The sequence below is a fragment of the Scyliorhinus torazame genome, chromosome 29 (genome assembly GCF_047496885.1).
Source record: "Scyliorhinus torazame isolate Kashiwa2021f chromosome 29, sScyTor2.1, whole genome shotgun sequence".
NCBI lineage: Eukaryota > Metazoa > Chordata > Chondrichthyes > Carcharhiniformes > Scyliorhinidae > Scyliorhinus > Scyliorhinus torazame.
The window spans coordinates 40,648,534-40,664,683 of record NC_092735.1 but is presented as its reverse complement, the minus strand read 5'-3'; the positions used below and the strand labels follow the sequence as shown (position 1 = coordinate 40,664,683).

General features: G+C 50.3%; 2 protein-coding genes across 8 annotated transcripts in view; one reads left to right on the top strand and one right to left on the bottom strand.

Moving 5' to 3' along the window:
- Positions 1-16,150, top strand: part of LOC140404101 (uncharacterized) — a 214,929-nt gene that overhangs the window by 53,466 nt on the left and 145,313 nt on the right. Inside the window, exon 1 of one of the 7 annotated variants that reach the window (XM_072492514.1) lies at positions 15,722-15,766. The exons of the other annotated variants lie outside the window; for them this stretch is intronic. The gene's annotated coding sequence lies outside the window, so the exon portion shown is untranslated. Of the gene's footprint in view, positions 1-15,721; positions 15,767-16,150 lie in introns of those variants that run through there. 7 annotated transcript variants of the gene reach the window in all.
- Positions 1,629-15,788, bottom strand: LOC140404102 (cytidine deaminase-like). The gene is given in 5 exon segments (XM_072492515.1): positions 1,629-1,836; positions 3,690-3,747; positions 8,096-8,207; positions 15,577-15,745; positions 15,747-15,788. Coding segments are annotated over 5 exon segments (495 nt in total). The 3' UTR covers positions 1,629-1,722.

The following is a 16,150-nucleotide window of genomic DNA, read 5'->3' as shown; positions in this document are numbered from 1 at the left end:
ACTCTGATCCTATTTACCCTCCACCAGTTTGCTAATCCAGAGATTATTACCCTCGAGGTTCTACTATTTAATTTAACTGTTGGCTGCTCATACCCCCTCAGTAGGGCCTCTTTCCTTATTCTATTTATGTCATTGGTACCTGTGTGGATTACAACCACTGGATCCTCCCATCCCACTCGAGGTTCCTCTCCAGCCCAGGAACGATGACTCGGACACTGGCACTGGGAGTTGGCACAGCCTCTCCGGAATTCCTATTCTCGGTTCCAGAGGACTGTCGATTTGGTTCCAGCAAAGTGGAACGTTTCCCAGGTGTGTCCTGCCCATAAAACAGACCAATCGAACCCAGCCAATGAGCACCCCATCAATCTACTCTCCATCATCAGCAAAGTGATGGATGGTGTCATCGATGGCACTATCAAGCAGCACTTACTCAGCAATAACCTGCTCACTGATGCTCAGCTGTGCCTGGGTCACTCATTCTTGGCACTGTCATTGAATACATTTAACGTGGGGGTAGGTGGATCCCTCACTCACAGGGAATTCAAGGTTTTTGCAGTGGGCAGAATGTGGGATTGTGGTCACAATCGCATCAGCCATGATCTTATTGAAAGGTGGAGCAGGCTCGAGGGGCCGAGTGGCCTCTCCCTCTTCCTAATCTTTGTACGTTCCTATTTGGCCGAGTGTGGCGTTAAGGAGCCCTAGCAAAACTGAAATCAGTGGGAATCGGGGAATCCTCCGCTGGCTAGAGCCGATGCTGAGCACTAAGGAAGATGGACGTGGTTATTGGAGCTGAATCGTCTGTTTGTATCTCAATCCCAGAACATCACTGCAGGAGTTCCTCAGGGTCGTTTCCTGGCCAAAATATCTGCAGTTGTTTCATCAATGATATTCCTTCCATGATAAGATCAAAAGTGGAGATGTTTGTGGTTTTCACAATGTTCAGCACCATTCGCAACTCTCCAATTGCAGTCCATGTCCAAATGCAGTGACGCCTGCACCATAGCCAGGCTTGGGCTGATTAGTGGAAAGTTACATTTGTGCCAGGGAATGACCATCTCCAACAAGAGTGAATCTCAGCATCTTCCCATGACATTCAATGGCATTAGCATTGCTGAAGCCCCACTATCAACAACCTGGGGGGTGCCATTGACCAGAAATTGATCTGGATCAGCCATAGAAATACTGTGTCGGGGCTAGGAATCCTGTAGAGAGGAACTCCCCAAAGCTGTCCACCATCTGCAAGGTCAGGAGTATGACGGAATACTCAACAGTTGCCTGGATGAATATGGCTCTACAACAGTCAGAAGCCTTTCTCTCTCTCTATCTCTCTCTCCCCTCTTCTCTTTTCTCTTTAACAGTCTTTCAGAAAATAAAATCATTTCATTCAAAATAACATAATTGTATCCAACTTCCCGTACCAGCGTCCCCGAACAGGCGCCGGAATGTGGCGACTAGGGGCGTTTCACAGTCACTTCATTTGAAGCCTACTTGTGACAATAAGCGATTTTCATTTCATTTCAACTTGATGGTCCAAATGTTACGTCAAGTATCAAATTCAGAAATTTCCCATCCTTCCTGGAGACTTTTAAGAAGCTATTTGAATGTATTAGAAAATTACAAATCTGGTATAAGAGTAAAACTAAAAGTTCTGTGTTAACATCAGGAAGCGAAAGCTTCCAGTCCCAGAACAATTACATCCGTAATCACTGAACGCATTGTCCACTATTTGGTTGTCAGGTCCCTGGGTCCAAAGGACATCGGCAAGAGTTCTTCAACAGTCATTGTCTTGTACGTCTTGTCTGGCTTTGTTAAGTGCACTTCCCACTTTGTCCCAAACTACAGCGACACACAGGGAGGGAAGAAGGAGATTTGCTTTGGTAAATAAAATAAATATCAGTTCAAAATCAGGCATTATTAAAACAGACATTTCAAACCGACCGCCCCGAAGCCCCAGACCCCCCAAACCCCAGACCGGTCTGACCCCCAAACCCCAGACCGATCTCACCCGCAAACCCCAGACCGATCTCACCCGCAAACCCCAGACTGACCCCAAACCCCAGACTGACCCCCCAAACCCCAGACTGACCTCCCAAACCCCAGACTGACCCCCAAACCCCAGACTGACCTCCCAAACCCCAGACCGATCTGACCCGCAAACCCCAGACTGCCCCGCAAACCCCAGACTGACCCCAAACCCCAGACTGACCCCCCAAACCCCAGACTGACCCCCAAACCCCAGACTGACCCCCCCAAACCCCAGACTGACCCCAAACCCCAGACTGACCCCCCCAAACCCCAGACTGACCCCCCAAACCCCAGACTGACCCCCCAAACCCCAGACTGACCCCCCCAAACCCCAGACTGACCCCCCCAAACCCCAGACTGACCCCCAAACCCCAGACTGACCCCCAAACCCCAGACTGACCCCCAAACCCCAGACTGACCCCCAAACCCCAGACTGACCCCCAAACCCCAGACTGACCCCCAAACCCCAGACTGACCCCACAAACCCCAGACTGACCCCCCCAAACCCCAGACTGACCCCAAACTCCAGTCTGACCCCCAAACCCCAGACTGACCCCACAAACCCCAGACTGACCCCCCCAAACCCCAGACTGGCCCCCCCCCAAACCCCAGACTGACCTCCCAAACCCCAGACTGACCTCCCAAACCCCAGACTGACCTCCCAAACCCCAGACTGACCCCCCAAACCCCAGACTGACCCCCCCAAACCCCAGACTGACCCCCCAAACCCCAGACTGACCCCCCAAACCCCAGACTGACCCCCCCAAACCCCAGACTGACCCCCCAAACCCCAGACTGACCCCCCAAACCCCAGACTGACCCCCCAAACCCCAGACTGACCCCCCAAACCCCAGACTGACCCCCCAAACCCCAGACTGACCCCCCAAACCCCAGACCGACCCCCCAAACCCCAGACTGACCCCCCAAACCCCAGACTGACCCCCCAAACCCCAGACTGACCCCCCAAACCCCAGACTGACCCCCCAAACCCCAGACTTACCCCCCAAACCCCAGACTGACCCCCCAAACTCCAGACTGACCTCCCAAACCCCAGACTGACCCCCAAACCCCAGACCGACCCCCAAACCCCAGACTGACCTCCCAAACCCCAGACTGACCCCCCAAACCCCAGACTGACCCCCCAAACCCCAGACTGACCTCCCAAACCCCAGACTGACCCCCCAAACTCCAGACTGACCTCCCAAACCCCAGACTGACCCCCCAAACCCCAGACTGACCCCCCAAACCCCAGACTGACCCCCCAAACCCCAGACTGACCCCCCAAACCCCAGACTGACCCCCCAAACCCCAGACTGACCCCCCAAACCCCAGACTGACCCCCAAACCCCAGACTGACCACACCCCCAGACTGACCCCCCCCCAAACCCCAGACCGATTATAAGCAGCTCTGCAATCCCACTGTTTCGCTGCAGCTTTACGCAGAACAACTGGGTTTGAAATGAAATATAAGAACATAAGAACTCGGAGCAGGAGTCGGCCATCTGGCCCCTCGAGCCTGCTCCACCATTCAATGAGATCATGGCTGATCTTTTGTGGACTCAGCTCCACTTTCCGGCCCGAACACCATATCCCCGAATCCCTTTATTCTTCAAATGATTTAGAAGATTAAAGACCATGAGGTAAGATTTATAAAGAGGCCTCACCTCTACCATGACTTGCCTGCACGCCCCGCAAGGAACAATGAAATTATCTGATTTATCACTGAAAGAGAAGAGAATGTTCACATTTATAAATACATTTCAACCCTCGGGTCTGCAGCTGGGATTTGAAATCTCAGAGTGTTTACAATCGTCCAGAAACATTGGGCGGGATTCTCCAGCCTTGCTGCCCGGTGACCGTACATCCCCCCCAATGTCCCGCCCGGTGACCGTACATCCCCCCCAATGTCCCGCCCGGTGACCGTACATCCCCCCCAATGTCTCGCCCGGTGACCGTACATCCCCCCAATGTCCCGCCCGGTGACCGTACATCCCAATGTCCCGCCCGGTGACCGTACATCCCCCCAATGTCTCGCCCGGTGACCGTACATCCCCCCAATGTCCCGCCCGGTGACCGTACATCCCCCCCAATGTCCCGCCCGGTGACCGTACATCCCCCCAATGTCCCGCCCGGTGACCGTACATCCCAATGTCCCGCCCGGTGACCGTACATCCCAATGTCCCGCCCGGTGACCGTACATCCCCCCAATGTCCCGCCCGGTGACCGTACATCCCAATGTCCCGCCCGGTGACCGTACATCCCAATGTCCCGCCCGGTGACCGTACATCCCAATGTCCCGCCCGGTGACCGTACATCCCAATGTCCCGCCCGGTGACCGTACATCCCAATGTCCCGCCCGGTGACCGTACATCCCAATGTCTCGCCCGGTGACCGTACATCCCCCCCAATGTCCCGCCCGGTGACCGTACATCCCCCCAATGTCCCGCCCGGTGACCGTACATCCCCCCAATGTCCCGCCCGGTGACCGTACATCCCCCCAATGTCCCGCCCGGTGACCGTACATCCCCCCCAATGTCCCGCCCGGTGACCGTACATCCCCCCCAATGTCTCGCCCGGTGACCGTACATCCCCCCAATGTCCCGCCCGGTGACCGTACATCCCAATGTCCCGCCCGGTGACCGTACATCCCCCCCAATGTCCCGCCCGGTGACCGTACATCCCAATGTCCCGCCCGGTGACCGTACATCCCCCCAATGTCCCGCCCGGTGACCGTACATCCCAATGTCCCGCCCGGTGACCGTACATCCCCCCCAATGTCCCGCCCGGTGACCGTACATCCCCCCCAATGTCTCGCCCGGTGACCGTACATCCCAATGTCCCGCCCGGTGACCGTACATCCCCCCAATGTCCCGCCCGGTGACCGTACATCCCAATGTCCCGCCCGGTGACCGTACATCCCCCCAATGTCCCGCCCGGTGACCGTACATCCCCCCAATGTCCCGCCCGGTGACCGTACATCCCAATGTCTCGCCCGGTGACCGTACATCCCAATGTCCCGCCCGGTGACCGTACATCCCAATGTCTCGCCCGGTGACCGTACATCCCCCCAATGTCCCGCCCGGTGACCGTACATCCCAATGTCCCGCCCGGTGACCGTACATCCCCCCAATGTCCCGCCCGGTGACCGTACATCCCAATGTCTCGCCCGGTGACCGTACATCCCCCCCAATGTCCCGCCCGGTGACCGTACATCCCAATGTCCCGCCCGGTGACCGTACATCCCAATGTCCCGCCCGGTGACCGTACATCCCAATGTCCCGCCCGGTGACCGTACATCCCAATGTCCCGCCCGGTGACCGTACATCCCAATGTCCCGCCCGGTGACCGTACATCCCCCCAATGTCCCGCCCGGTGACCGTACATCCCAATGTCCCGCCCGGTGACCGTACATCCCCCCAATGTCCCGCCCGGTGACCGTACATCCCAATGTCTCGCCCGGTGACCGTACATCCCAATGTCTCGCCCGGTGACCGTACATCCCCCCAATGTCTCGCCCGGTGACCGTACATCCCCCCAATGTCCCGCCCGGTGACCGTACATCCCCCCCAATGTCCCGCCCGGTGACCGTACATCCCCCCAATGTCCCGCCCGGTGACCGTACATCCCAATGTCTCGCCCGGTGACCGTACATCCCCCCAATGTCCCGCCCGGTGACCGTACATCCCAATGTCCCGCCCGGTGACCGTACATCCCAATGTCCCGCCCGGTGACCGTACATCCCAATGTCCCGCCCGGTGACCGTACATCCCCCCAATGTCCCGCCCGGTGACCGTACATCCCCCCAATGTCCCGCCCGGTGACCGTACATCCCCCCAATGTCCCGCCCGGTGACCGTACATCCCCCCAATGTCCCGCCCGGTGACCGTACATCCCCCCAATGTCCCGCTCGGTGACCGTACATCCCCCCAATGTCCCGCCCGGTGACCGTACATCCCAATGTCCCGCCCGTGACCATCCCGGGGCAGAGGAATCCAGCCCATTACAGCGACCATTCCCCACAACTGATTGATTGGAATTCTACACGATTCTTGTTAATCCAGAATTCTGGGATTTACAGTAACTTGTGTCTCATTTTACAGAATTCCCTTGGGCCATGCGAACATACAAAATAGGCGCAGGAGAAGGCCATTCAGCCCATTGCACCATTCAGCCCATTTCACCATTCAGCCCATTTCACCATTCAGCCCATTGCACCATTCAGCCCATTTCACCATTCAGCCCATTTCACCATTCAGCCCATTGCACCATTCAGCCCATTGCACCATTCAGCCCATTGCACCATTCAGCAAGCTCATTCATGGCTGACCTAACTCCAAATCCGATCAGAGGATTGAATAGGGGGGACAGTGAGAGCCTTTTTCCTCGGATGGTGATGTCTAGCACGAGGGGACATAGTTTTAAATTGAGGGGAGATAGATGTAGGACAGATGTCAGAGGTAGGTTCTTTACTCAGAGAGTAGTAAGGGTGTGGAATGCCCTGCCTGCAACAGTAGTGGACTCGCCAACACTAAGGGTATTCAAATGGTCATTGGATAGACATATGGACGATAAGGGAATAGTGTAGATGGGCTTTAGAGTGGTTTCACAGGTCAGCGCAACACCGAGGGCCGAAGGGCCTGTCCTGCGCTGTAATGTTCTATGTTCTAACTAAACCTTTTAAAAAAAATTTAGAGTACCCAATTCATTTTTTCCAATTAAGGGGCAATTTAGCGTGGCCAATCCACCTAACCTGCACGTCTTTGGGTTGTGGGGGCGAAACCCACGCTGACATGGGGAGAATGTGCAAACTCCACACGGACAGTGACCCAGGGCCGGGATCAAACCTGGGACCACGGCGCCGTGAGGTAAGCAGTGCTAACCACTGCCCCAACCTGCTGCCCCTAACTCTAAAGCTAACTATTAAATCTAACTATTAAATCTAACTCTAAACCTAACTATTAAATCTAACTATTAAATCTAACTATTAAATCTAACTAATAAATCTAACTCTAAATCTAACTATTAAATCTAATTATTAAATCTAACTATTAAATCTAACTCTGCGTTGAAAATATGCAGTGGCTCCGTCTCCACTGTCTTCTGAGCAGAGTTCCAAAGTTGCACAACATCCGAGAATATAATTCTCCCCTTCTCTGTCCTATTAAAATGACCCCTAGTTTTAAAACATTGCTCCCATGTTCTGGAATCACCCACAAGTCCAACAGGTTTGTTTCGAATCACGAGCTTTCAGAGCACAGCTCCTTCCTCAGGAGAATCTGAAGTCTAGTGGAGACGAGCTCAATCTGACCAACCTTTCCCCATAAGGCAACCCACTCGTTCCAGGTATTGATACTGAACCTCCTCTGAACTGCCTCCAATGTATTCACATCCTTCATTAAATAAGGAGACCAAAACTGCAGCCAGTATTCTAGATGTGGTTCCCCCCAATGCCCTGTAAAACTGAAGCATCACAACTTTACTTTTATGTTCAAATTCTCTCATAATAAAGGATAACATTCCATTAGCCTTCCTGCTGTACCTACAGACTAACCTTTTGTGACTTGTGCACGAGAACATCTAAATCCCTCTGCACCTCCACATTCTATATTCATTCTCTGTTTAAGTAACATTCTGCTTTTTTGTTCTTCCTGCAAAGTGAACAACTTCACTTTTTCCCACATTATATTCCACTGCCAGACTTCTTATGTCTTCTTCACAACATACTTTCTTACCTACCTTTGTGTTGTCTGCAAATTTAGCTACCATGCCTTCGCTCCCCACACCTAAGGCCGTGATGTAAATTGTAAAAAGTTGAGGCCCAGCACAGACCCCTGTGAGACTCTGCTCGCCACATCCTGCCAATCAGACAATGTCACATTTCTGGACCCTCTTTGGAAGGTGAATCAGGAAGCAATGACAGTCAAAACCATGGCTTTAAACTCTCGATGTGACGCAAGTGGGGAATCTCAGGTTTGACATCCCAGGGGAGACGGGGTTAGATAAGACACAAAGCGAGTGCCTAGCTTGACAAGTTTCTAATAAAGTACCACAGCAGAGTCCGAGTCAGTACCTAGAAATAGCTATTGCCTTGAATTTTTTGAAACCTTCTGAGATAGCCTTGTGAATGGCAGTCCTTTCAGCACAGATTCCCAACGTAAAAGAGGAATTTTCAATATTGCAACCTGAAGAGGAAGAGATGAAATAAATCAAATTATTAGGAACCTGCTGAATCTCACTGTGCGAGGTTCATTTGCACAGATGCTGATCACTCTTTGCGAGGGTTCATTTGCACAGATGCTGATCACTCGGTGCCTCGTCCAAATGGCTGAGCTCACACAAACTGACAGAGAGACCAATAGCCATTCGGGGCTTCACACCTTCACTGACCCTGCTCGCACTTGATTTTTGTTCCCAGGTACCTGGCAGCAGGAATGACTGGCTGGAGGCCAGGAACAGGATCCCTGGCTCCTTCCATCTCTTCCCCCCCCCCCCCCCAACCTTCCCAAATGGTTCTGAGGCCAATAGTAATAGGAATATGGAAAATAGGAGCAGGAGGAGGCCCTTCGAGCGGCTCCGCCATTCATTATGATCGTGGCTGATCATCCAATTCAGTACCCTGATCCCGCCTTCCCCCCCATATCCTTTGATCCCATTCGCCCCAAGTGCTGTATCTAACTGCTTCTTGAAAACATGCAATGTTTTGGCCTCAACTACTTTCTGTGCTAATGAATTCCACAGGCTCACCGCTCTCTGGGTGAAGAAATCTCTCCTCATCTCTGTCCCAAATGGTCCACCCTGTATCCTCAGACTGTGACCCCTGGTTCTGGACACACCCATCATCAGGAACATCCTTCCTGCATCCACCCTGTCCAGTCCTGTTAGAATTTTATAGTTTCCTATGAGATCCCCCCTCATTCTTCTGAACTCCAGCGAATACAATCCTAACCGATTCAATCTCTCCTCATCTCTGTCCCAAATGGTCCACCCTGTATCCTCACATTGTACCCCCTGGTTCTGGACACACCCACCATCGGGAACATCCTTCCTGCATCCACCCTGTCCAGTCCTGTTAGAATTTTATAGTTTCCTATGAGATCCCCCCTCATTCTTCTGAACTCCAGCGAATACAATCCTAACCGATTCAATCTCTCCTCATACGTCAGCCCCGCCATCCCAGGAATTAGTCTGGAAAACCTTCGCTGCTCTCCCTCTATAGCTAGAACATCCTTCCTCAGATAAGGAGACCAAAACTGCTCTCAATATTCCAGGTGTGACCTCACCAAGGCCCTGTGTAATTGCAGCAAGACATCCCTGCTCCTGTACTCGAATCCTCTCGCTATGAAGGCCAGCATACCATTTGCCTTCTTTACCGCCTGCTGTACCTGCGCGCTTACCTTCAGTGACTGGTGTACGAGGACACCCAGGTCCCGCTGCACATTCCCCGCTCCTAATTTATGGCCATTCAGATAATAATCTGCCGTCTCGTTTTTGCTGCCGAAGTGGATAATCTCGCATTTCTCCAAATTATACTGCTTCTGCCATTTATTTACCCACTCACTCAACTTGTCCAAATCCTGCTGAAGGATCTCTGCATCCTCCTCACAGCTCACCCTCCCACACAGCATTGTGTCATCTGCAAATTTGGAGATATTACATTTAGTTCCCTCATCTAAATGATTTTTTAAAAATTTAGAGTTCCCAATTCTTTTCTTTCCCAATTAAGGGGCAGTTTAGCGCAGCCAATCCACCTACCCGGCACATCTTTGGGTTGTGGGGGTGAGACCCACGGTGAGAATGTGCAAACTCCACAAGGACAGTGACTCGGGGCCAGGATCGAACCCGGGTCCTCGGCGCCATGAGGCAGCAGTGCTAACCACTGCGCCACCGTGCTGCCACCTCATCTAAATCATTAATGTATATTGTGAACAGCTGGGGTCCGAGCACTGATCCCACCCCACAAGTCACTGCCTGCCAATTTGAAAAAGATCTGTTAATTCCTACTCTCTGTTTCCTGTCTACCAACCGGTTTTCTATCCACCTCAACGCACTACCCCATATCTCCTGCGCTTTACTTTTACCCGCTAATCTTTTATGCGGGACTTTGTTAAAAGCCTTCTGAAAGTCCAAATGAACCACATCCACTGCCTCCCCCTCATCAACTCTACTAGTGACATCCTCGAAGAATTCCAGTAGATTTGTCAAACATGATTTCCTCTTCATAAATCCACGCGGACTCTGTCCGATTCTGCCACTGTTTTCTCAGTGCTCTGCTATTAAATCTTTGATAATTGATTTTCCCCACTACCGACGTGACGTCAGGTTGGCTGGTCAATAATTCCCTGCTTTCTCTCTACCTCCCTTTTTAAATAGTGGAGTTACATTCGCTACCCTCCAATCTGCAGGGATGTTCCAGAGTCTATAGAATCCTGGAAGGTGACCACCAATGCATCCACTATTTCTGGAACCACTTCCTCAAGTACTCTGGGATGTAGATTATCAGGCTCTGGGGATTTATCAGCCTTCAATCCCATCAATCATCCCAACACCATTTCTCTATTGATGCCTTTACTACTGCTTCTGTTGTGATAACACAATTGGGACAGACAGATTGAACCTGACTTTAGGCAGTTATGGAATGGGAATATATTTCAGTTCAATAACGGTTCCTTTGTACAAAAAAACAAAGCAAAATACAGACCAATAACATGAAACAGTAAACACAAAACACAGCAAGCAAGACATCAGCAGAAAAGTCAATCGGTTTCCCCCCCTGGTTATGGAGTGGGAGGGATGCCCAGTTATTTTGTACACAAGCTATTTAGTGCACAAGTTACTGAGTGCACAACTTATTTCGTACACCACAAGTTATTTCGTACACCACAAGTTATTTCGTACACAAGTTATTTCGTACAGCACAAATTATTTTGTACACCACAAGTTATTTTGTACACCACAAGTTATTTCGTACACCACAAGTTATTTCGTACACCACAAGTTATTTCGTACAGCACAAATTATTTTGTACACCACAAGTTATTTTGTACACCACAAGTTATTTCGTACACCACAAATTATTTTGTGCACCACAAGTTATTTCGTACACCACAAGTTATTTCGTACACCACAAGTTATTTCGTACACCACAAGTTATTTCGTACAGCACAAATTATTTCGTACACCACAAGTTATTTCGTACACAAGTTATTTAAATGCATTAACAAGGTCTGAACTCTTCTCACAAATGGCAAGAATGGGAGAGTTTCCTGGTCAGCTATTGTGCAGAAGGTAACGGCAAACTATTGTAGTGCTTTGCCGAGCATCACCGTGGACCAAACCAATGGAAGTCTACAGTCACCAAGACCCTCTCACAGGGCAGGGTACCTGGGTGGGGTGGGGGGGGGGGGGGGGCTTCATTCTCACGAATGACCACTGGTGTTCACCAGGAATAAAAAACAAACATGCCAGTGTTCCTCCCTCACTTCATTACACAAATGTTTTGTGCTGTTATGGTGAACTTGGCACGGAGTATGCTGTGTCAGCTACTTAAACTGTGAGCTGGGGGAGTTAGTTGGTGAAAGGTCATTGCTGAGCTCCTGGGTAATGTTTTACTGGGACCTGTGGAATGCAGCAGGGTGACTCCAGCAGTATTATGGGATGGGAACAGTTTCCGTCTAAAGCTGATCACGACCAGGTTGAAACCTTTTGTTGATATTTTGTGATGAATTTTATTACCTCCATTTAAATTTAATTTGACATTGGCAGACAGCTTTAGTTGGCTATTCACTGTTACTCTGCTGGTCCCCATTGCTGTTCCGCTCCTGTGTTACTGGTGACGTTTTGAAAGTAACCAATTTTTAAAACAAAGTTAGAGTTCCCAAATATTTTTTCTCCAATTAAGGGGCAATTTAGCGTGGCTAATCCACCTACCCTGCCCATCTTTGGGTTGTGGGGGGTGAGACCCACGCAGACACGGGGAGAATATGCAAACTCCACGCAGACAGTGACCCGGGGCTGGGATCGAACCGAGTCCTCAGCGCCGTGAGGCAGCAGTGCTAGCCACTGGGCCACTGTGCCACCCATGAAAATAACTAGTACATAAAACTCAGGTATTGTTCAAGTTTATTCTGCATTTGCTGCTGCAAGTGAGGGTATAGGAAGGATGATGTGAAAAGGCTTTTGGACTTTGGGGCTGCAGTATACAGTGGTTCTGCTCAGTTTTCGCAGCATAGCAGGTAAATGTTTATAAGCAGCAGTCACAGGGGGTCCAATAGGATTTAATGACATATATAGAGATGCAAACAGTTGTTTAACTGCCTTCCTAGGGACACCAGCCCTAATGGTGGGAGAATGTCTAATGTCCAGGGCTTTCCAGTTTCACAAGGAGTCCTAAATCATCTGTTTGGCCCCTCATTAGTCTATGGAGATGGGGGGGAGGGGGTAGAACATAGAACATTACAGCGCAGTACAGGCCCTTCAGCCCTCGATGTTGCGCCGACCTGTGAAACCACTCTAAAGCCCATCTACACTATTCCCTTATCGTCCATATGTCTATCCAGTGACCATTTGAATACCCTTAGTGTTGGCGAGTCCACTACTGTTGCAGGCAGGGCATTCCACACCCTTACTACTCTCTGAGTAAAGAACCTACCTCTGACATCTGTCTTATATCTATCTCCCCTCAATTTAAAGCTATGTCCCCTCGTGCTAGACATCACCATCCGAGGAAAAAGGCTCTCACTGTCCACCCTATCCAATCCTCTGATCATCTTGTATGCCTCAATTAAGTCACCTCTTAACCTTCTTCTCTCTAACGAAAACAGTGTCAAGTCCCTCAGCCTTTCCTCATAAGATCTTCCCTCCAAACCAGGCAACATTCTGGTAAATCTCCTCTGCACCCTTTCCAATGCTTCCACATCCTTCCTATAATGCGGCGACTAGAATTGCACGCAATACTCCAAATGCGGCCGCACCAGAGTTTTGTACAGCTGCAACATGTTCATCTTAGACAACCACCCAGAATGTCTGCAAATGAGCTTGTCTATATTTTGGGTGGGACGATCTTCAGGTGTCTTTGGATCTCAGGATGTGATCGCTGAAAGTTGTTACACTCAAATGGACAATAATATAACTTTTGTGAAGAACTCTGACCTGCTAAAGATTAAATAATAATCTTTATAAATCAACAGTTAATCCATATTGGTTTATGTTTGTAAACATAGCAACAACGATTTTTAAACTGAATCTCTTGATTTTTAAGAGTTTCTTATACAAACAACAAAGAACAAGGAAAAGTACATCTAAATCCTGGAACGTTTAGCTGCCAATCCTGTCCTTCCCTCAACCAGGTCTCTGTAATGGCAACAACATCATAGTTCCAAGTACTAATCCAAGCTCTAAGTTCATCTGCCTTACCCGTAATACTCCTTGCATTAAAACATATGCACTTCAGGCCACCAGACCCACTGTGTTCAGCAACTTCTCCCTGTCTGCTCTGCCTCAGAGCCCCACTGTCCCTATTCCCTAGTTCTCCCTCAATGCTCTCACCTTCTGACCTATTGCTCCCGTGTCCATCCCCCTGCCATACTAGTTTAAACCCTCCCGTGTGGCACTAGCAAACCTCGCGGCCAGGATATTTATGCCTCTCCAGTTTAGATGCAACCCGTCCTTCTTATACAGGTCACACCTGCCCCGGAAGAGCTCTCAGTGGGCCAGATAACTGAAACCCTCCCTCCTACACCAGCTGTTTAGCCACGTGTTTAGCTGCTCTGTCTTCTTATTTCAAGCCTCACTGGCACGTGGCACAGGGAGTAATCCCGAGATTACAACCCTCGAGGTCCTGTCTTTTAACTTTCTGCCTAGCTCCCTGAACTCCTGCTGCAGGACCTCATGCCCCTTCCTGCCTATGTCGTTAGTACCAATATGTACCACGTCCTCTGCCTGTTTGCCCTCCCCCTTCAGGATGCCCGCTACCCGTTCGGAAACATCCTGGACCCTGGCACCAGGGAGGCAACATACCATCCTGGAGTCTCTTGTCACGTCCACAGAAGCGCCTATCTGTGCCCCTGATTATAGAATCCCCTATGTCTATTGCTCTTCTGCGCTTTGACCCTCCCTGCTGAACATCAGAGCCAGCCGTGGTGGCACTGCTCTGGCTGCTGCTGTTTTCCCCTGATAGGCTATCCCCCCCGACAGTATCCAAAGGGGTATACCTGTTCGAGAGGGGGACAACCACAGGGGATTCCTGCACTGACTGCCTGCCCCTTCTGGTGGTCACCCAGCTCTCTGCCTGCACCTTGGGTGTGACCACATCTCTATAACTCCTATCTATGACGTTTCCACCACCTGCATGCTCCTAAGTGCATCCAATTACTGCTCCAACCAAACCATGCGGTCTGTGAGGAGCTCCAGTTGGGTGCACTTTCTGCAGATGAAGCCATCCGGGATGCTGGAAGCCTCCCGGACCTGCCACATCTCACAGTCAGAGCACTACACCCCTCTAACTGACATTGCGTCAATTTATTAGTATATTCAATTAAAACAATTTTTTTTTAAAGTTACTGTTAACTATATGTTTCCTAGCACTAGATTTCTACTATAAATGTAAAAGCTAAATACAGTACTCTCCGATCTCAGGCTTAGATACCCCTCTAAATTATGATTAAGTAATGAATTAATTATGTTTAATTAGTTTAACAGTGTTTAATTTTTAAATTTAGTGCAGATTCCCTCTCAGCCAATCAGGTCACAGCTTTCCTGTGATGTCACTTTTCAGTCCCGCGCCCCCCTCCCTCAAGTCGGATCACTCAGAATAGCAGAATATCCCCGGCTCCCTCGCTCTCTCTCTCTCGCTCCTGAAAATGAAGGCCGCTGGAACCTGGGGGTAAGTTTTTATATCACTTACCTGTTCCCAAGCTGCTCCCCGGCTCTCTCCCGCTCTGGGAATGAAGGCCGCTGGAACTTGGGGGTAAGATTTTATATCACCTACCTTCCCAGGGTGCTCTCTGGTTTTCTCCCTGCTTCCCGAGATGCACTCTGGATCTCTCCCTGCTGAATACCAGTTACAAAGCCAAACGAAGGAAACAGAACAAAAGGGGAAATAGCCCCTCCGTGCCGAATTACCACACTGCCCAAAAGACCAAGTTCCAATTCCCACTCTGGCTGTGTCTCACTCACTCAGGCTGTGTCTCCTTCACCTGCGCAAAGCTGACATTACTGGGATATAGTTAACTACAGGCACATGGAGTTAGAATACCACTGGTGTGGAGGGTAAACAGTCTGCTTTCTTGTGGGAATTTTTGTCTGTTTCAGGGAGCTGGTACAGACGTGAAGGCGATTGGGGAAAGGACAGGAGAGCAGGGTTAAGGGAACCAATGGGAACAGTGCAGGATCTGGTCTCAAACTCCATCTCCGGTGGTACAGACAATTTCCGTTAACTGGGTGGGCGAATTATTCGTCAAGTCAGGGTCTTCCTCATCGGTGGCTCTTTTAGTTAAAATTCAGTGATGAAGACATGAAGCACATTGAGGAGAAAGTGATGAGCAGATTGCTTACCTGTGAAGACCTTTCCATCCTCTGTCAGTAAAGCGGCTCCAACCGGGAACTTACTGTATGGACAATATGCAAATGACTTGGCCTCTTGGCTTTTACTAACTAACTTTTCCACTTCCTCCTTTTTCTGGAGGGCAGTTGGCGCTGTGGGAGTACACATCCTGTCACAGACAAACATCACTTTTAGTAAATGGTAAGATGGTCAGGGCACTCATTACTACCCAGTATGCCTTCAGTTGTCTGTCCGACTGTGGCCCCCTTAACTAACACCAGCTATGTTGCAGTGTGGGTAAACACTGCACTGTACTGACCGTTACCCTGTCAATTATAACCAATTATAATCTTGTGTGTCTGTGTTTCTGTGAGTGTCTGTGTCTCTGTGTGTGCCTGAGTGTGTCCTGTGCGTCTGTCGGTCTGTGTCTGTGTCTGTCGGTCTGTGTCTGTCGGTCTGTGTCTGTCGGTCTGTGTCTGTCGGTCTGTGTCTGTCGGTCTGTGTCTGTCGGTCTGTGTCTGTCGGTCTGTGTCTGTCGGTCTGTGTCTGAGTGTCTGTGAGGTGAGTGTGAGGTGAGTGTCTGTG